This window comes from Stylophora pistillata, chromosome 9 (genome assembly GCF_964205215.1).
Source record: "Stylophora pistillata chromosome 9, jaStyPist1.2, whole genome shotgun sequence".
Taxonomy (NCBI): Eukaryota; Metazoa; Cnidaria; class Anthozoa; order Scleractinia; family Pocilloporidae; genus Stylophora; species Stylophora pistillata.
The window spans coordinates 23487536-23507932 of record NC_142527.1 but is presented as its reverse complement, the minus strand read 5'-3'; the positions used below and the strand labels follow the sequence as shown (position 1 = coordinate 23507932).

The window sequence follows — 20397 nt, the reverse complement described above, 5'->3', positions numbered from 1 at the left end:
AATGTGACTGCTTCATTGTGGTAAACATGAGATGGGGTTGAGTCCAGACAAATTCTGTCCAATACCAGTCTTTAGTTCCCCAAAGCTGTTGTTCCATCTTGAGAGAAAAAGAAGACTGCTAACAGACTACCTGTGCAACTTGTTGTCTCGTGTCTTAAATTGTTAACACCATTGTAAATGTAACATTGAAGGAAAGGTTTTTAATCATTTTTCCTCTGCTAAGTTATGGGAAGGTAATGAAAGATGTGACTTTGCAACTTGACATCTGGACTTAAGGGCGCAGTTGCCACAAAGGCAGTTAGTGGTAATCCTGGATTGAAAGCTTACCTTTTTTTAATCCCTCTTCCATGACATGGTATACTATGCTGACATTTTGTGGAGTTTAATCTCTTTCAAGACTGTCTTAAAAAGTAAACATTTACAAATATTTTTTATGACATGATAGTTTCCTTCAGAAAAATTCACAAGAATGTCTCTTTTTCCTCATTACAGATAAACTTAGTGCTTTTTCTATCCATGTACATTATAATTCTACATCTGTAAACCAGTCAGGGAGGAATTCTCTCAAATGGTTCTGTATCATTGAAACAAGCATCAAACACACTCTCCACAACCTCTTGAGCTTCCTGTTTGGACATGTCTCTAACACATAACATAGATTTTACTGCTCGTTCCTTGACACACACCTGCGAAGAAAAAAAAAAATAGTAACAACAAAATGGTATTATTTCAATTTTGGGCAGGGGTTTATGGTGTTCTTTTGGTCTTATTCATCTCAAGATAGAAGAATTCTTTTTGGCTGTTATGTGGAATTCTTCAACTGAATATTCCAATGAACAGAGTTTCTTAGAGCTATATACCGTAATTTCCGGCCGTTTACTTGCGGGGGTAAACTTTAACACGCGCCACTGCAGGTAATAGGGAGGTACGGGTTATGTAACAATTTTGAAATCTACCAGCCGCTGAATTGAAAAAAGTTCTCATCTCCCTGCGTTTCCACTTCTCAAATGAATTTTATTGCATTAAGACTGCCACAAAGTGACACCAAAACCTGCCGACTCGATTCACGCATGGATAATTAGTTGCGCGACGAACAAATTCTTATTGGCACGTGTGTAAACAAACCTTGATTGTGACAAAAATAGTCCAAGGGTATCCGGCGTATCAGTAACAAATTTCCAGTTAACACGAGCTTGAGCTGAAGAGAATTTTCCCGTTTTAAGGGAATTGTTAGGCCCAGGAGAACCAGATATATCGATTTTTTTTGAGAAATCAGCAAATCAACATGGCACTGAACGATCGTTCGCACAAAATGTGGCCACGAATTCGCATACTGTCAAGTATGAAACTTTGTGAATTCTAGAGCCTTTTTGTAAAAATTTCCTTTGCTCTTAAGGTGCGGGTTATCCACCAGTGCGGGTAATCTGTTGATGGTTTTTTTCGCTGTATGCAAAAATCGGCCGGTGCGGGTAAACGGCCGGAAATTACGGTAATCACTATCCCGTTACTTCACTTTATTATCCTGTTACTTTACAGTGTTCAGATACCTGCTGATGAGCTTTCCATTTGAATCTAAAGCGTCCAAATGCCTCCTTTGAATAAAAGCAATCCCCACTAAGGTTTGCGGCACGAATCTAAAAGAAAATAACAAACAGAAACATTTCAGACAATGTGTCAAATTAGTAAATAAATAATAAATGATCCCTTACAAGTGATGATGGCTGAGATCTTAGATGGGTCAATGAAGGAGAAAGGACAATCACCCTTTCACACCCAGATCTCATTGGTAATTTGCCTTACTGTGTGGTGTACAATTCTTATGATATTGGCCCAGAGAAATTGGTATTGGATCAAATAATAATCCCATAAGTGACATTTTTTTCTTCTCATTACTTGTGTGCTTGATATCATTTTGATAATGTTGCTCCTTCTTTTGAGAACCAACAAGAGATTGTGACACCTGGGGCCTGTTTCTTGAAGGTCCCAGTAACATAACAGGCCCGTAAAGCTGTTCTGTTTTCATTCAAGATAGGGATTTCAAAAATTTGAAAATGATACAATAAAACTGTCAGCTAAAGAAACAAAGAGGACTGGTTTGGGTGCCAGAACCTGCTTTCCTATACTCTAAGTTTTGATTTTAAAACATGGCTTCTGGCCCATTAAGTTACCAAGATTTTTGAGAAATGGGCCCCAGGTCTGTTAATCCACAAATTGCACCACACTGATGCAAGTTGATGGTGCTTATGCTCTTGTGTTCTTCAGGTACCTGACACTCATAAATGTCACCAAGATTTTACCACCACCCTATCAAGTGAGTCTGTTATGGAAAAAAAAAGAGTGGAAATCTATAAGCTCAGTTAGAGTACATGAATGGAATACCTCAGTACAGGCTAAATGCCGCACATTGTCTGGATTGTATTTGACCCTGCAGTTGTCAAATGCGTGGATCAGCTCGTGGGTGAGAACAGTGTCCATTGCCTTTTGGGTGTAGATTGTGTTCTCACATAGGAACATCTGAAAGACATCAAGTAATAATATAGAAAGACCTGAAAGTCTTAAAGCTTACAAACCTTTGACCCCAAAGAGTGACTTGCACCTAATTTCTCCTTACAATATAACCTCAAATCACACATAAAGGTCATGAGAATAAAGAAAATGATCACCAACTAAAGAAGCTCTTGATTGTTAAACAAATTCTCCTTGTCAGCCCCTTAGGTAATGTAAAGAGATAGTAAGGAGAATTTAAATACTTGTCAGGTTGAAAAGGGTTAAAGGAATGGACCAGAGCTCCAAGCTTACCTCCTTTGTGTCATGATCAAACCCTCCAATAAGCTTTGGGTCACATGGCTCGCAAACCATATGTTTTTCTGGATCCACTTCACTGTATTATTGTAAGTAAGGGACAAAGAAGGCTTTAGGACATACATCAGTACAGCAAAATACCCACTCTTCACTCCAAAAAAAAAAAAAAAAAAAAAATCAGCGCCTCAAAGGTTCCAACGCACCATTACTAGTAGTACCTGCACTCCAGCAAATTTGTATAGTACACAAAAATATTTATCTATTTCTTCGGCTTGAATATGTACGGTAGTAGAAAATCCTTAAAATTATTTCTAGACTCTCAAATTAGTAGATGTCGATAGAAGTGACAGTTTGGCCAAAAAATCACCTGACACTAAACTGTCCTGGCTAAGCTGGATAATGTAAGATTTACTTGCGGTGAGATGCAACATGCACAACGGCTGGGGAAAATGGAATGAGATTACGGTATAATAGAAAGTTTCGTTACTTACCACCCTAGGTTACTCATGGCATCTAACATAAACCTCACATATGACGCTGAAAAAAAGATAAATACGTTTCAAGTCGTGATCAATCGTTCCATGATTTTATGTCACGAGCCGGTGATGTGATGCAATATCACACCTTATTCATACACCCCACGGTAATAAGTCTAGCCCATTCTGGCTACTTACATTCTCGACAGGCTCTGTGAAGTTTCTCTTTGCATTTTCGGTGCGCTCTGGAGTTGGAATCTGTGGAAGTCTTTCTATGATATTCCTCGCCGCGTTCCATAAACTCTGCCATGTTGAACTGAACTGACATGCAGTAGATGTCGCGGGCTCATTTCATTTTCATGATGGCGGACGAACAGACATGCCAAAGCTTTTTGAACTGTCGATTGTTTTCTGTAGATTGTGTGGTTTCTTTTGAAGGACAGGTGTATTGTCTATTATTTTAAGCTCATCGCAGGTGAAGCTGTTCACTCTCATCGTTGATGTCAAGGACAGTTCAGTGCCTAAGTATTTCTTCCCAATATGTTTCGTCCTTGTTTTCTCCCAGCGGTGTTTTTCTCCACATTTCGTCACGCGAAAAAATCGTTCCTTTTTTTCTTTCTTTTGCTGGCATTCGTGGTCGCCACAGTTCTGATTTATCAAATTTTATTTCTGGAAGGATCTGATCATCTTGCACAACATTCAGAGTCGCGTCAGAGGTGGAATTCCCTTGAAGAATGGCAGAAAAAATTGCGTTACAAATTGAAGCAGGGGAAACTTACAAGCAACAAGACATTTTCACTTTGTCCTTCGCTTTCAGTTAAAAAAGTGTCTTCCTTGACTTCGTCGTCCTGTCGCTTACCCAAAGTGAGACAAGAAGCGTGTGCCCTGGCAAAGTCAGTTTTCTCGACAGATCCTAGAAACCAGACTTGCAACAGCACCCAGATAAATTCTTGCAAAGTGAAGAAAACAGCTTGGGGGCTTCCTAAAATCGAGTGTCACACAACCTCTTGTGGGTCTTCAGACATTATTTCTGTGGGCTTCATTGATCCGGAAGACGGTTCTGTTAGCTGGAAACACTTTTCTTTTCTTCAAGATGTGGAGAAAACACTAAACAATTATGTTCAAACGACACCTACAGATGCTTACTTCCCGTTTGCTTTTCTAAGATGCGATGAGTTCTGGAATCCTACAGCTAAGACCCAGCTTTTTATTCTTCCACCTAGAAGTGTTTCAGCCGAGAAACCGCGATGGAAGTCTAACAAAAAACTAATTAATGTAAACATCATTCTTATCGATTCTGTGTCTAGACCTCATTTCTATCGCTCACTGCCTCAAACTGTGAAAGCTTTACGAAGTATTAACTCAAATTCTTCATCACTTGTTTTAGATTTTGAGCTTTTTCACGCCATCAAGCAAAGGACGTTTGAAAGCATTAATGCCTTATTTTCTGGGGAACTTAGTGACGCAAAAGAGTTTATAAACCCAGTCCCTGTGAAAGCAGGTGTAATGTTCGGCAAATTTAAATCACTGGGATATCAGACAATGTGGCAAGAAGATATGTGTTGGACTCATGAATGGGGCCTGGTGAAGAACCTTAAAGTTCTTAACAAAAGCTTACCCTTAAGCAGAGTATGGCATAACTTAGCTAGGGCTCTACAAAATAACTCAATTGATTTTACAGGAATAACACACTCAAGTTGCGAAGTTTTAAAACGTTTTGGAATTCTAGACATTTTTCATGGCCCCTCTAATTTGTGCTATGGAGGAAAGCATTACCATGCCTTGTTTTTGGACTATTTAGAGCACTTTCTCAAGGAAGGACACTTGGATTCAGAAAAGAAACCACTGTTTGCCTTTTCAATGCTAAACATAGGCCACGAGAAGAGTGGACGTAGGATTCAGAGTCTTGATTCAGCGTTATCTAATTTTGTTAACATGTTAGCATCTCATCCAAATACTTTAAGCATAGTACTCTCAGACCACGGAAACACTTATGGGTTCTACCCACAAACAATGGAGGGACGGTTTGAAGTTTTTCAACCACACCTATTTATGATAATACCAAAGAGGGTACAAAACTTGTTGGGAAGAAACAAAATAAGGATGTTAAAACAAAATCAAGGCAGATTGGTGAGCATTGTTGATTTGCATCACACACTCATGGCAATTGCAGAAGAGTTTGGTGATGAACAGTTGCCGCAGAATCTTGGCCTCTTTCGCCAGATCCCTAGTAACCGCACTTGTGATGACCTTGGCCTTCCTAAATCCACACTTTGCATCTGCCAAGGATGGGTGACAAAAGTCAACAGAAACTCATTTCACTTCATTATAGCTGAGTTTGCCTTAGGTCAACTCAATAACAAGATACAATCCCAATTTCTTGAAAACTTTCAAGCAAAAAGGCCACATTCTGGCTTTGGATCCTGTCAACGGCTCAGGGGAGAAGCCTTTGATAACATTGAAGAAAAGTGGTTGGGTGAAGTGCTTACTGTGACACTAGATATTTTTGTTCAGCGTCAAGAAATCTTCTCTGTTACAGTTCAAGTGACGAGTGGAAGTGTCTTAATGGACATGAAGTTGACTCAGTTCACAAGGGTCAGTAGTTATGGCAGTTATCAGACCTGCACAGATAAGGGTGTGGACCCAAGACTGTGTGTTTGTAAAGATGGACTTTCTATATACAACTCTGCTACTACTGGTAACTTATTGTTCACTGAGAATGGAAATCATTTGAAAGCCAAGGAACCGCAAACTACAATGTGGCAACATGATGGTGATGTTTTCCATTCTGTGACAAAAGCTGACAATTTACATGAAAGCTGTCTCTTCATGCTTCTGAGAGAACACAAGAGTGGTGTTGTACTTGAAGCTGCAAATTCCTGTAGTTTCGTTACATACACCATTGATCTAGACCTGTCACTTAGCAACATGAGAATCTCTGAAAGAGTTCCACTTCATAAAGAACTTGGCCCTGGTGTGATACACTTTCTTTTGGCAATTAATCAACTTGATCCTAACATCAACTGGAGTTGGAAATACACTGTGAACTTTTCTTGGAAAATGGTACCAGTAAATTAGATGACATAGAGGATATTACATGGCCACGTGGGGATACGAATTTTATCTTCGAGTGCTGAAAGTATCTCTCACGAGTGAGCACTGCGAACGAGTGAGAGATACTTACAGCACGAGAAGATAAAATTCGTATCCCCAAGTGACCATGTAATGTTCTGTTTTTTATATAGATACTGATGAAATTTCCACATAAAAGACAACTTTTTTTATTCATTTTCGAAACAGCAGTTGGGTAATTATGTTGGTAACCATGGCCACACCAATATCCTCACACGGGAAAGATAAAAATAGTATCTTCATTGTGTGCGGTGAAGATATGATTTTTTAGTAAAAGGAGAAATCCTGGTATTTCATCAGTATCTATATAATAAAGCTTAATAATAAACAACACCCCTTCTTGTAAATGTGCACTGGTATTCTTGTTGTACCCTTCTTTTGACAAAAAATTCAAAGACTTTTCAAGAACTTTCAAGGACCACATTTTTAAATTTCAAGTTTCAAATTTTAATCACCATTTGTGTGGTTTGGTTCTCTCATGGCAAATTGATTATTTCTTGGAACAAAATTATAACATTTAGGTGAATATTCCTGGGTTAACAAATTGCTGAGTTTCACAGTAATCCATGTTATTCATAATTTACTGATGTTGTATTTCAGAGTTGGTTTTTACTGCTTTGTTGTATTTTACCAAAGAATAAATAGTGATAAAAAAAGAGTTTTCCTTAACAATCAAATAGACTGTTAGTATCATTCTGGGTGTTTCAATCATCAAAACATTTTTGATAAATTTAGTCTTCTTTAACGTTTCTTCACATTGAAAAGTGAAGATAAATTTCCTTTATATCTCCCCAATTGTAAACAAAATAAAGAGCTATTTTCAAATATTAGTCCAGTGTGTGGATTCAGGTTGTATCCAGGATGTTGGAAACAATGCCTTGAAATCAAATTCCTTGAAAAACTGAAGCCGATGGCTGAAAAGAAACAGAGGTCAAATTAATGAATGAAGGGGGTAAGTTTCTGCATCATAAGGGGGGGGGGGGTATTATAAGATAGTTCGGAATTATCAACTGAGTTGATAAATTAAATTGGCCACCGTAAGAAGTTTCTTAAGCTGACATTTCAAGCATTAGCCCTTTGTCAAAGCAAATGCCCAGCTACACAAGACTGAAGTAGGCTAGATCTCTGCTGTCATCTCAGTTTCTATCTTATACTGTTCCATTTGGGAAGCTTATTTCCTGAACAGCAATTGGTAAATTTGCCTTCACAATAAATAAACTACATTCATTGTTCTTTTTAAACAACCACGACTATATGATTTTATCAAGCAGTTTCACTTACAAGTCAGGTGTGTGAAACTCCTTGGAAGCTGGATGAAGAGCCTCGTACTGTCTTCCATTCCCTGACCCATGGATGGCATATGCATTAATCTTTGTCACATCAGGAGGGAAGTACTCTAATGGTATAATGGCTCTTCCTTTCCATGTTTTGTTTATATCATCAGTATTAGCAGTATAGCTCAGGGCAAGTTTATCCTGGTGCAAAAACAAATTTTAAAGAAAAGAATCACTGCTAACAATTTGTCAGCTAATATAAATGGCAAATAAAAAAATATTTAAGTTCCTTATGAGCTGCTAACCCTTCAAAGTTGAATTTTCCTGTCAAAATAACTCCCCATGAGAATAAGCAGGGATTAATTTTCTTAGTTTCAGAGGGAAAGTCCTGTTATCAGCGAGTAATTTATTTGTGGATAGCAATAAAGCAGAAACTGAAAAATTAATTAAGCATCTATCTACTAGACAGCAAAATAGTTGACATGGTACCACTGACTTTATTTGTAAAACATTCACTGTCATTCCCCTGTCTTCCATACCATTTAACAAATGGTAAACACCACAGCGTACACTATTGAGTTATGGATGCACGCAGGGGTTTGCTAAGCACGAAAGAAGCGTAAGTGTTGTGCAAGGCGATACCCGAGAGTGACTCTAGCTTCTTGAGTGCTTAGCAAACCTCCCAAGTGCATCCATAATTCAATAGTGTACGCTGTGGTGTTTACGATTTGTTTTAAAACATAACATTGATACATTGTAGCTAAAGAGTTCCCTTTTATTTAACAAATCTTATGCAACCAGAAAAAACAAGCACGTGTGGAAAATAGTCTGCATTTGCTCACGTCAGCAGCGTACACCCATGGGCAAATGGGGGACGCTAAATTGACCAATCAGAGCGCGCGCTTTACTTTGTTTATGTTATAAATTGCAATGTGTTTTTCTGAGATTGCACAGCATTAAATAGGACCAAGGAGTATTGTAGCCAGCTGCAGTTATTTTAAGTTTAGTGTGTTGATACATCCTTAAAACCAGCTCAAGTATGTACAAGTTATGAGTCAGCTAATTTTGTCTCAACCTAAAGTTTGTGAGGATATCAAAAAATGTTCACTACTTAGTTTTACCTTAACTAAGTTTCTTGTCCCATTCAGAAGAAGCACTAGATGCTGGCCATGACTTAATGGGTATGAAAAAAAACCAAACATGAAAAACAGCCACTGCTAGTGAGAGCAAGCCCACAACTTAAAGCAATCACATACAGTCACCTGAGCAATGCTCAACATTTTGATTCTTTCATATATTTACACCTTAATTTTTTTCAGTAAAGGTCAAAAGCAACCTGGTGTTGCAACATTAGTTTTATTTTACTTCACTCTGTGATTGGTCAAGATAAACTCTCATGCCAACCTCTCCACCATTCAGATGCAAAATTAACATGACTTAAGTTCACCCCTTGAGGCGCGGTGGCCTCATGGTTAGTGCGCTCGACTCCGGATCGAGTGGTCTGGGTTCGTGCCCCTGCCGGGACATTGTGTTGTGTTCTTAGGCAAGACACTTTACTCTCACAGTGCCTCTCTTCACCCAGGTGTATAAATGGGTACCGGCAATTTAAGGCTGGGGGTAACCCTGCGATGGACTGGCACCCCATCCAGGGGGGAGTAGAAATACTCCTAGTCACTTCATGCTACAGAAACTGGAGTTAAGCACTGGCCAGATAATGGGCGACTAGGCTCGTAAACAGACTTTACCATAGTCACCCCTGCTTTTCTAGCAATTCAGACTACAGAGCCTATTATCATGTGGAAAGTTTTTATTAAGTTGATTGTTTAAATACTTACGGGCACAACTCAACCTCCAAATATTTCTCCTTATCTCCGAGGAAGAAAATTTCAGCTACTAAGTTAAAAAAAAAAGTGAAAGAACATTTCAAGCACAAAATCAATCACAATTTTACTTTATCATATAAACCTCTACAAGAGTTACACATGCATTACTTCTTGGTCCTTAATAAGTTTAAATAAGATTAATGAGTGTCTTCAAAATAAAAAGACAATTGTAAAATTTTGCCACATATGCCTGTCTCACATTCAAGCGATGGCATGATGCATGTCATCTTCCATTCCAACACAGACTTCTTATTTTACCACTGATGCTACATTACACTTCCTGGTATATACCAATACCACTTCCAGGGGTGAACCATGTGCAATTTCTCCCTTAAGTATAACTACAACATCGACCAAATGGGTGATGAGAATTATGAAAAATATTACCTTGGGGAAGTGTTTAATACCAAATTCCTAGAGCTTACTTAGTGCAGAGAATTTGTGTTATTCTTATTTAAATCTTTAGAAAGTTCAGGATATTTGGCTAGAATGACAAAGAAAATCCTGAGGTCCTCTCTTTACAGACTTAATATATCAAATGTTAATATTAATCAACCTTCATATTCCCACAGTTCTGGACAGGGACCTCCTGAGGCCACTGCTGGGGGTCCAGGGTCGTTAAACAAAGGTCCACTCACATCAACCCTGACTGAGGTCCCATCTGCTGCACCAACTCTAAACACCACTGGGCTGTGATCCACTGGATCCCCATTCCAGTTTGTTGTTATAGAAAAGGTTAACTCCTATGGAAATAAAACCTATTTCTGTCAAACATACCACAGTTCAATTAACACTGATCAACTCAGAAGCAAATGATTTGACTGTATGACTACATTCTTTAGTAGATTAAAATCCAGAACACTCCCGGTAAAATATCTTTAGAAGCATGAGGTCCTCGAAAACAAGTTGATTTGGCTTTAGTAGAATTTTAAATGAAAAGTATACAAGCTGAGATAAAGGTATGTAAAACTAAGGGCGCGATCCATTCAACCAAAATTTCCGGAAATTTCGGTCTAAAACTGAATGGATCGGTTCGGTCCAACCGGAAAGGTTTCGAAAAAACTGGCCCACCTTTCGAGGTGGACCACTTTTCTCGGTTGGACCGGTCCGCTTGGCCCGGAAATTTTGGTTGAATGGATCGCGCCTTAAGTAACTCGAATTTACGACTGTCGATCTCAGTTTTTCACGTCTTCTACGATGCCTTCTATTTACGGCAGCTGTGCAACTAAATATTTCCATTAAAGCCCAACTTTCAACGGTTGTATATATTGTAAAGCAGTGCATGTACTTCACCTTGCAACTATTCATATCCGCTTGGGAGAACTTTCTCTTTCTGAGGCCTCACTTTCATGTAATTTTTCCCGGAAGTAAAATTCATCAGTGTCAGATATCAATATCCGGTGTAGAACCCGATCTCTTTACGACGATCGCTCGTCTATTCCTTATCAAATCACCCATATTTTTATATTGACGAGCCGGCGAGATTTCCCTACAATACTATAACCCGAAACTTCATCATGTATACAATTATTCAAAAGAACAAGCGATAGCACAATAGTTTGCCTCTAGGAGAAATGCTTTGTTTGGGAATAGTATGGGGTCCAGCGGAAATCTTTCCTCGAAAATTTGGTCAGAGTTAATGAAACTAATAAAGGTTAGCTGAGCGACCAAAAACAACAGGCTAAGACCCCCTGACATTCGCTTTCAAATTTTCTTTTGTGTCTTGATTTTAGCGGTTAACTTTCTGGTTAATTTAAATGTGGCACCAAGCAAGTGATTAAGTTTTAGGTCATTCATGCCCAGAGCATATTGATTGACCGCGTTTGGTTTGATAAAGATTCCGTCATGTGCGTTAGAGCCTCGCCTTTAGGGGGAACCCTTTCGGGAACGGTACTTCTCAAAGGAATGGAATTTTTTGGTTGTAAAAATTCTGTGGCAACAAGTAATGCCGTGAACTCCCAATAAAAGTTTTTAAAAAAAACTTCCAAAAGGTTCTATATGGAGGGAAAATGTCCTTTTTTAAAGTAAATTCATCACTTCACTGATTCTGTGGCATTGTATGTACTTGTGACTTTGAACACGATATTATTGGCGGATCCAGACCTTGAACTAAAGTGGAGGGGAGGAGGCGTTTTTTTTGTGAAATGTTTAGCAAGCAACCGTGGACGATAATCCTACTCTTGTACGTTGGATCAGCAGTGATCTAATCGGCCCAAAATAACGAATATAAATATAGAGTCAAGACCGATACACTGCACCTGAAGAAGACTGGTCTGGCCAGCCGAAATATAGCGCTCCGTTTTGAAACTTATCTACGTTGTATTGGTCTTGCCTCTATATTTATATTCGTTTTTTTTGTTTTTTTTTTGTGCGTGTGTGCACCTTCCGCATTTATGTTTTTACCCAAAATAAGGGGAGCTGGGCCCCTCCCCTGGATCCACTACTGGATATGTCCACATTACATCAACTATAACATGGTTTAGCTAGAGAAAGGATGTGTAATTTTTGTACCTCATTGCGACTCACGAGATGGTGCGTAACGAATCCCTTCAATTTTCATTTTCAGCAAAGAAAGTCGCTCTCTGATATCTTCAAGATAGGAGATTCATATGTCCAGTCAGAATTGACAAAAATTGTTCACAATAAATTTTTAAACTTTATGCCCTCTTACCAGATCATAATATTCCTTGAGAAGTGTTAGCAATACATTTTCAGATCATCTTGATCTTGTAGTTACACACGAATCATTTACATATACCTGAGTCACTGTGATGGTGTCAATTGCAGGTCTTAAAACGACCACAACTACGAAATAAAGGTAATTAAGAGCGAATGTTACCAATGGTCAAACATTTGGTGGCAACAGCTGAAAAATCAATGTCGCCCATATTTGAAAGTGAAGTAGGTCTCAATGGGAAATAAACCACTGCATACTTCGTTTGGCTGAATATCGATTTATTTTCGAGAAAATCGATAACAACTGAATTCCGCCAAAATGTGACTTTTAAGGCTCAAAATTTTCGACGCATCTCGGAGCGATGAATTTGAAAGAGAAAAATTAGTAGAAAAATTTATGGTAAACGTTGTAGTCTTAACCTTAATCTGACAACAGAAAACACATTTGTTGCTCGAAGGAAGGAAGAATCCAAAAATAAGTCGGAATCTTGGTCTTAATTATTTGTCTCAAGAGTAACAAGCATACGGGTCATAAGAAACTCCTTTTACTTGTTCCCAATCTCCTGTAGATTTCAGAGCAAAAGGACTATTACTCACTCTTTCAGAAGTCGGAGGGGACATCCATTTTTATTGAAATTACAATTTGGCTGAACCAATGACTTGGCTCCGAAAAACGTAGATAAAAAGCATCCCCTACTCTTTAATCTTTTCCTTTCCGATCATCCCTTTCTGGGCCGGGCATGGCACTCCCGGGCCGCAGCTGTTCAGTAAAGGATTGGAAAGAGTCAGCTTTTGGCAACCCCAAGCGCAACATCACACGACAATTGTTACAAGAAAAGGCTTTTAATACTTAACATAAAATCTTTTGTAGTTAGCTATTTACCCTCGGCAGAAATACATTTTTTTCGGATTTAGGAATTAAAATAAGTAGCTAGTGAAATGAATAAATGAATGATACGTAAGAAGTAAATAATATGTAAAAAATTAAAAGACAAACGAACTAGTGAATACCAATAATAAACGATCTAATGATTCAATCAGGTGAAGTTCAATAGAATTCTTGTTCAGGAAGCTTTTCAGTTAAAAGATCCTAACTCCTCCCTCATCACAATAACTACAACTGCCATGAGAGGCCTTTGATTTTTCCGTCTTTACATAGCCTCATCTAAACAAAAGGAAGGTTAGGAAAATTTGAGTGAGTTATGACTTAACAGCGGGTGCGCATAACTTTCGTTAATCCTCCCAACTCCACGAGCGTTTTGGTGAGGCTAGGTTACACAGAAAAAGGTTACAATAATAACCCCTTTATTTAGACACGATAATGTTTAAAGCTGAACAGCTTGTGGGGTCGTGTGTAAATGCAAATAAACTCTAAATTAAATAAATTCAAATGATAATGGTTTTTGAGGAGAGGGGAAAACCGGAATATCTGGAGAAAAACCTCTCGGAGCAGAATCAACAAACACAATCCACTTATGACGCCGGGTCCGGGAATCGAACCCGGGACACACTGGTGGAAGGCGAGCGCTCTCACCACTTCGCCAACCCTTAATTAGGCATTTGTTATATCGTTTGAATTACTGTTTTGGTCGGTCGCATTACACTAGTGTTGAAACGATGACTGCGGATGAGCTAAGCTCTGTGGACAGCAAATGGTGCTCATCAGGTTCAACATGCAAACGTGACTGATTCTAGATTTGAACTATTTAAGGGGTATTTTTGGCCTGGGAATGAAAAAAAGATACGGTTGTAACAATATTGGAGATTATCTATTAGAGTTTGACCATTTATTTCCTTAAACGAACAGGATGAATGTGAGCTACCAGTTTGGTGCAAGTCGGCTAAGAATTATGCAAATTTTTGCGTTTCAACGCGCAAGCGGCGGAAACCAGATGGCACGAAGTCGATTTTTTTTTTCACCAATTGCCATAATAGCCTTCCTTAAAACCTCTCTTATCGAAGATTTCCTCGTCAGAGCCCAGTTACACAACCTCAGGTATCGTGCTTATTGGTTCTTCCGCGCGTCACGGATCATAAAACTAACAGACTAACATGTAACGACTTCTTTCTTGAATGGAGACAAACAGTTTACCGGAAAATTCTGTTGTCTTCTTGGAGGCCTATTAGGCCTAAGTTCCAATCAAGTAAAGTTTAAACTGATGATGTATCGAAAAAACGACCCATTGAGTTCATTCACGCTTGAAAATTTGAAATAAATGAGAAGTTTCATTTATTTACGTATTTTTTTCTTAACGAAGCCGTTGTCTAAAATGCCGCGAACCCCCCACCCAACCCCCCCCTATTTCAGCTTGTTTAATTTGCGTATTATTCGTAGCACGTATTAAATGACCGATAATTTTAATTTTAAGATTTCATCTTTACAATTTTAAGATCGACTTTAAATTCGAAACTCAACCCATTTATTGATTTAAATTAGGCTACTAACTTTCATATGCAGCAACAAACTTGACATTTGGTTTAGCTAGATTCAAATAAGGGCCCCCTGTGCCTGTCCACGAGTGTGACCAATTGTGAGATTAGCGTCGAAATGGTTCTGACAGCGTTTTAAAAACTTTTATTCGTTGTTGTTTTGTGCAATACTCGTCAATAAATCAGCTGCCTATCGATGGAAGACTGTTGATTTTTATTAAACTTCTGCCGATAGACTGAGAGATAACTATTTTTACACTGAAGGACTGAAGAAGATAAAACAAAACCTAACTTTCATAGCATATTTTGAAGAAACTTTGAGATGTTTTTTGTGTCACAAGTGCCTTTCCTCAAATAGACGCCGCAAACAAAAAAGTTAGATGTGCCTGTCAATAAGCTGCATATTAAGAGAAAAATGTGAATAATTGCATGAATAAAAATATAAGAAGAATAAGCACCTGAGCAACAGTCAGTAACATCCGTTCGCTGGCAACGGCAGGCAACTGAAAATTTCATACGGTTTCCATACTTGATTTCTGTTGTTATTTTACACCAAATAAACATGAGTGATGGCTGCCAAGACGAACATCTCAGCAGTGCTGCATCCATCGTTCTATCAGTGTGGTTCTCCTTGTCTGGCTGTCTCGCTGTCACTGGAAATGTCGTTGTGTTGTGGCTGTTCTACAAAAACGAGTCTTTACGAACAATTTCCAACCGCTTTTTAGCCTCGTTATCCGTGGCGGACGCTTTTGTCGGCCTTGTTGTAGATCCTGTTTGGATTGTTATCCGATGTTGGATTCAGCCACCATTTGAAAGCCCTTTGCTTAAGATGAGTATAGTGTTGTGGGCTCACACATCCGCGGCCAGTGCTTTGAACTTGTGCTGTGTTTCAATCGACCGTTTTATTACGATTCGGTTTCCCTTCCGGTATCAGGACATTTTAAGTAAAAGGAGATGCTTTGCGGTCATTATTTTGGTGTGGTTTATTTCATTGAGTCTTCCTTTGTCGACGAAGTTCAAAAAAATGGGTGAATTGAAACAAGTTGTATGTACAGCGTTGGTAGGTTCATTAATAGTGGTCTCCTTTTGCTATTTATTCATTTTCAAATTAGCCAGAAAACAATTCAGGAGAGTTTTTCCAGCTAATCCACTTCCTGACTCCGGTGAAAATATAAGAGTTCGTACTATGCAAAATTTTAAAGCTATCAAAACAGTCGGTTTTGTTTTAGGTGCTTGCATCATCACATGGATGCCCAGTTTAATTCTGCTTTCGATAAAGTTTTATGATAAAAAAGCAGGACGGGAATGCAATGTAGAGCAAATTTGGTTTGTTGCAATGCCTTGGGCTGAGGCAATCGCTTTTACTTCATCAGCGATTAACCCATTGATCTATTACTTCAGAAATAGTGACTTTCGCCGAGCCTTTCGCCGCACCTTCCGTTAGTTTCCTTGTGTTCATGAACAAAATGCGCCAGACCATAGTGCGCAGCCGGAGTGAAACATGATGGTATGAAATGATGGGACTCGCAAGCGTGGCAACTTGGCAATTTAGGAGGCTAAACTCTGAGGATAATCCTGGCGAAAAAGTACTTTCGCATAATTTCAGACTTGTTACCCCTCAGTAAACAGTTAATGATAAAAAGGAAGCCTTAATTCCTATTTCTTAGTAAATGTAAAGAAAAACGATAAAAATACATCTTTTCTGTCATATCAGACAAGTCTTTCATGACATGTAATTTTGCCCTCGTCAAATGCTCATCGCCAAATAATAGTTGTTTTTCTGTTATGACGATAAATCCTGCAAGATGTATGGAGAAAAATCTGATATAATGAAAGTTTAAATTGTTTGGATCTACAAAATTAAGAAAAGAAAGAAAATTCATCGTTTCTATAATCTTGGGAGCATCGTAAATATGCACTCTCAAACTTGCCTTTTTTATTTTTTCTGTTCTTTTTTTTTTTTCGAATAAGGACGAGGAGCTTTTGAACTTATGTTAATGTGAGCTAGAATAAAGTGCTTAGGTCTCCATCCTGGATAATAGAGACCTTATACATAGCCGATAGAAGGTGAATGCAACGAGACCGTGGTGAAACAAAATTAAATGTCTAAAGGTCAGGACACGCCAAGAAATACGTCGGTACGACTTGCCACGGCGATAAGTCGCCCTAACATATCGCCTCGAGTGACGAACTCGGAATCCATCGGTGCGACTGAGTTTTCTCAACGCACACCTGTTTGCATTCTTCTTAAATATCATCTTCTAGCTAAAGCCTCTAACAGAGTCCTGTTCCCTTTTGTTACATCCTTAGAGCCCAGTCTCTCTAATTGTGAAATCTTCAGATCTCACATCATTTCGTGCCATAAAATGTTCTGCCAGCTGCTAGTTCCAGTCTGGTTTTTCTTGTACTTCCCTTGCCGTGTCCACAGGGCAACAAGCGATGGGCAAGGCGAAATTTTTCATTTCGAAATTTTTCAAAAGCCAAACAATTTGGCGAATTTCAACAAGCTTTTAATATAACTGACCAGCCTTAGGTATGATATATTTAGTAGCACAACGCGAGGAGCAAAGAAAGTCGAACGTCGCCAAAAAGAGCGTTAAAATAACCACAACTAGGGAATAAAGGCAATTAAATACAATGAATATATGAAGTTCATATATTTTGAACTGCGGTATTAGATACGTACGGATGCACGATCCTCGCAGTAGAGAGCGCTATTTATGCAATAGCGAAAATCAGACCTGAAAAAAGTCAGGCCTGTACGGGATTCAAACCACTGACCTCTGCGATACTTGTGCAGCGCTCTACCAATTGAGCTAACAAGCCAACTGGGAACAGGCCGTTAAGTTGATTCGTAATAAACCCGTGATGATAAATCAGATACAATGATTATATGAAGTTCATATATTTTGAACTGCGGTATTAGATAAGTATGATGCACGATCCTCGCAGTAGAGAGCGCTATTTATGCCAATAGCCTGACTTTTTTCAGGTCTGATTTTCGCTATTGCATAAATAGCGCTCTCTACTGCGAGGATCGTGCATCATACGTATCTAATACCGCAGTTCAAAATATATGAACTTCATATATTCATTGTATCTGATTTATCATCACGGGTTTATTACGAATCAACTTAACGACCTGTTCCCAGTTGGCTTGTTAGCTCAATTAGTAGAGCGCTGCACAAGTATCGCAGAGGTCAGTGGTTCGAATCCCGTACAGGCCTGACTTTTTTCAGGTCTGATTTTCGCTATTGCATAAATAGCGCTCTCTACTGCGAGGATCGTGCATCATACGTAAAGGCAATTAAGGAGACTTACCACTTCATATTCATCCCGTTTAGTATCCTTTCTATTTTTTCCCTATCTCTTCTACAAAGTATTTGCTCGCAAATAGAATTTTTATGCCTTCTCTCTTTGACCCGGTTTTATTTCACAATCAAGGGGGACTGGGTTTGGGTCAGGGGTCAATGGCCATTACGGTTGACCCCCTCTGAAGGTTTTTACAAGTCACAGTAACTCCCTAGCCATGTGCTCATCATTCGCCTCGATTACTCGGAGTGAGAAGCTGTTTTTTGACTCCCTCCTCCTCCCCCTGATCCGCCCACTTTCTCTTGTTGTATACTTAGTGTTGGTGCGTTTTTCTTGGCCCTCGCCTTTACTGGGCAAACACCTTAACGGAATTCATTCTTGTTCTGTTTGTTTCAATAAAAGCGGCTATGGACCTATTGTCCATAGCCATATTGCTCCAATTTAAGTTTGTCATTTCTTTTGGTGCCCAGCAAACAGAGCTCAGGCAAGAGCAGCATTTGTAGATTTGTTTTGGGTAGAGAGAAAAAGCATAAATAATTTTCCTTTTCTGACGGCACACACGCTTAAAATTCAAACTTAATATGTAAGATATTCCCATTAATGACCTTTAGATCCCAAAACCACACACAGTACGCCTGGGCTGCCTGTGCTATGATTCGTGCACTCATAGTTTAAAACACGAGGGGATACCCCCATCCAAAATGTACTGGGTATCCCTTCTCTTAAATAATATTTTAGCATTTCCTAGGGTACAGATATATGCATAATCATGTAGTTGCAATATAGAAGGGGGAAAAGAGGTTACTCAACCTCAATTGTTCAACCTGCATTTTGAAGAGGAGGGGCCATCCGTATCCGAGTGATCTAAGTATCCCTTGCAGTTCTGACAGTATGAAATACTGATACTTCCCAATCGGCGTGGCATGCACTCTCAGCAACCTAAATGCTTTGATTCAAACGATTAATCTGAAAAATAAGTTAAGAATTTCCGTTCCGCTTGACTCCGATCTCTGCTGACAACTTTTCCTGGAGGTTTCTCGGACATAAGTGAACCATGCCACTACTCAAAAAGAACTATCATTACGATGTTAAATTGACCTGACTATACCAAAGGAGATCGCTGAGTCGATGCTGAAAACCTGATATCAACGGACGTTCTTAATTCCAAAAGGAAATTTGCTTAAAGCAATTTCTAGAAAAAGAGAAGACGTGGTCTGCTTTATTTTACAAACCATTAAGTTAAGTTGCTTCCATATAAGGGAACTGGGAAACTGCCGTAGAAACTCATAAAATATAATGAATGTGAGGACATAACACGTATTACCAAGAGAGAGCAAAATTTAGAATTAGTGCAAAGAGGATTTTTTTATCAGATTTCAAATCTATATTTTTACAAAAAAAGGGACAAACTAAAGTTGCAGCCCAACATCGTCCATCAATGGTAGAGCCAAAGTGATAGAACGATGGACGCTGCAGCGCTGGGCTGAGTCACTGGGTCGCTATCATTCATGGTAAGATCGTGGACAGCAACAGCAGAAGAAAGAAAATAAGCTTAGTGAATGCTTGACATTTTCCTGTCCTCTCTACAAACCAAACAGATTTTTCTGAAACTGAATATTTTTGCATGAATTATCATATCTTTTGAACGATGATGTACTGTTCATTGACAGACGCGTCTAATTGATAGAGAGATGATAGAGATCGGATGAAAATAATTACACGTTCCTGGTCTTAATTAATGTCCTAATCCTCCTCTGCTTCTCATTACTGCGACGATTAATTTGTAAAACATAAAAACACATGCTGCTGTTTTGTTGATAAGTGGCAGGACGTCTACGAGAAAACTTTTAATTTGGATGATAAAATTTTTAACGGCTCCTGGTTAAAAGTTGAAAGGAGTTCACGCAGATCACATAAATGACCACATTCATGGCTCAGAAGGCATAAATTTGATTCCCATTCAGTCAGTGGAAAAATTGATGCAAATAAAAGCAGGTATGAATGTTCTGGGGACAGTAAACGGTACTCATCAGGTTCCACAAGGAAACGTGACTGATTCTAGATTTGAACTATTTCAGGGATATTTTTGGCCTGGGAATGAAAATAAATACTGGAGATCATCTATTAGAGTTTAACCATTGTTTTTCTTGAACGAACAAGATGAATGTGAGCTGCCAGTTTGGTGCAAGCCGGCTAAGACCTATGCAAATTTTTGCGTTTTAGCGAACAAGCGGCAGAAACCAGATGGCCTGCACGAAGTCGATTTTTTTAACCAATTGCCATAAAAGCCTTCCTTAAAATCTCTCTAATTGAACATTTCCTCGTCAGAGCCGTTACACAACCTCGGGTACCGTGATAACTGATTCTTCAGTACGTCACGGACCATGAAATTAACAGACTAACATGTAACCA

At 38.9% G+C, this 20397-nt stretch overlaps 4 protein-coding genes across 4 annotated transcripts; 2 read left to right on the top strand and 2 right to left on the bottom strand.

The window, feature by feature from the left end:
• Positions 1–366: 366 nt before the first annotated feature.
• On the bottom strand, positions 367–3607 carry LOC111339002 (mitochondrial inner membrane protease ATP23 homolog). The gene is made up of 6 exons (XM_022945578.2): positions 3477–3607; positions 3294–3339; positions 2800–2881; positions 2380–2514; positions 1548–1634; positions 367–686 (listed from the first exon to the last, which is right to left on the bottom strand). Exons 1-6 carry the CDS (start codon positions 3604–3606, stop codon positions 549–551), a joined length of 618 nt encoding a protein of 205 aa, XP_022801313.2. The 5' UTR covers position 3607; the 3' UTR covers positions 367–548.
• Positions 3608–3818: 211 nt separating this feature from the next.
• LOC111339001 (uncharacterized) lies at positions 3819–7240 on the top strand. The gene has a single exon (XM_022945577.2). It carries the CDS (start codon positions 3819–3821, stop codon positions 6354–6356), a length of 2538 nt encoding a protein of 845 aa, XP_022801312.2. The 3' UTR covers positions 6357–7240.
• On the bottom strand, positions 6834–10943 carry LOC111338994 (UPF0462 protein C4orf33 homolog). Its single transcript, XM_088733755.1, has 6 exons — positions 10861–10943; positions 10124–10310; positions 9520–9577; positions 8806–8857; positions 7692–7885; positions 6834–7324 (listed from the first exon to the last, which is right to left on the bottom strand). The coding sequence occupies exons 1-6, from the start codon at positions 10873–10875 to the stop codon at positions 7231–7233; spliced, it is 600 nt and encodes a 199-aa protein (XP_088589881.1). The 5' UTR covers positions 10876–10943; the 3' UTR covers positions 6834–7230.
• A 4186-nt stretch (positions 10944–15129) lies between these two features.
• On the top strand, positions 15130–16381 carry LOC148723883 (adenosine receptor A2a-like). The gene has a single exon (XM_088733260.1). The coding sequence runs from the start codon at positions 15236–15238 to the stop codon at positions 16115–16117; it is 882 nt and encodes a 293-aa protein (XP_088589386.1). The 5' UTR covers positions 15130–15235; the 3' UTR covers positions 16118–16381.
• The last annotated feature ends 4016 nt before the right edge of the window (positions 16382–20397 follow it).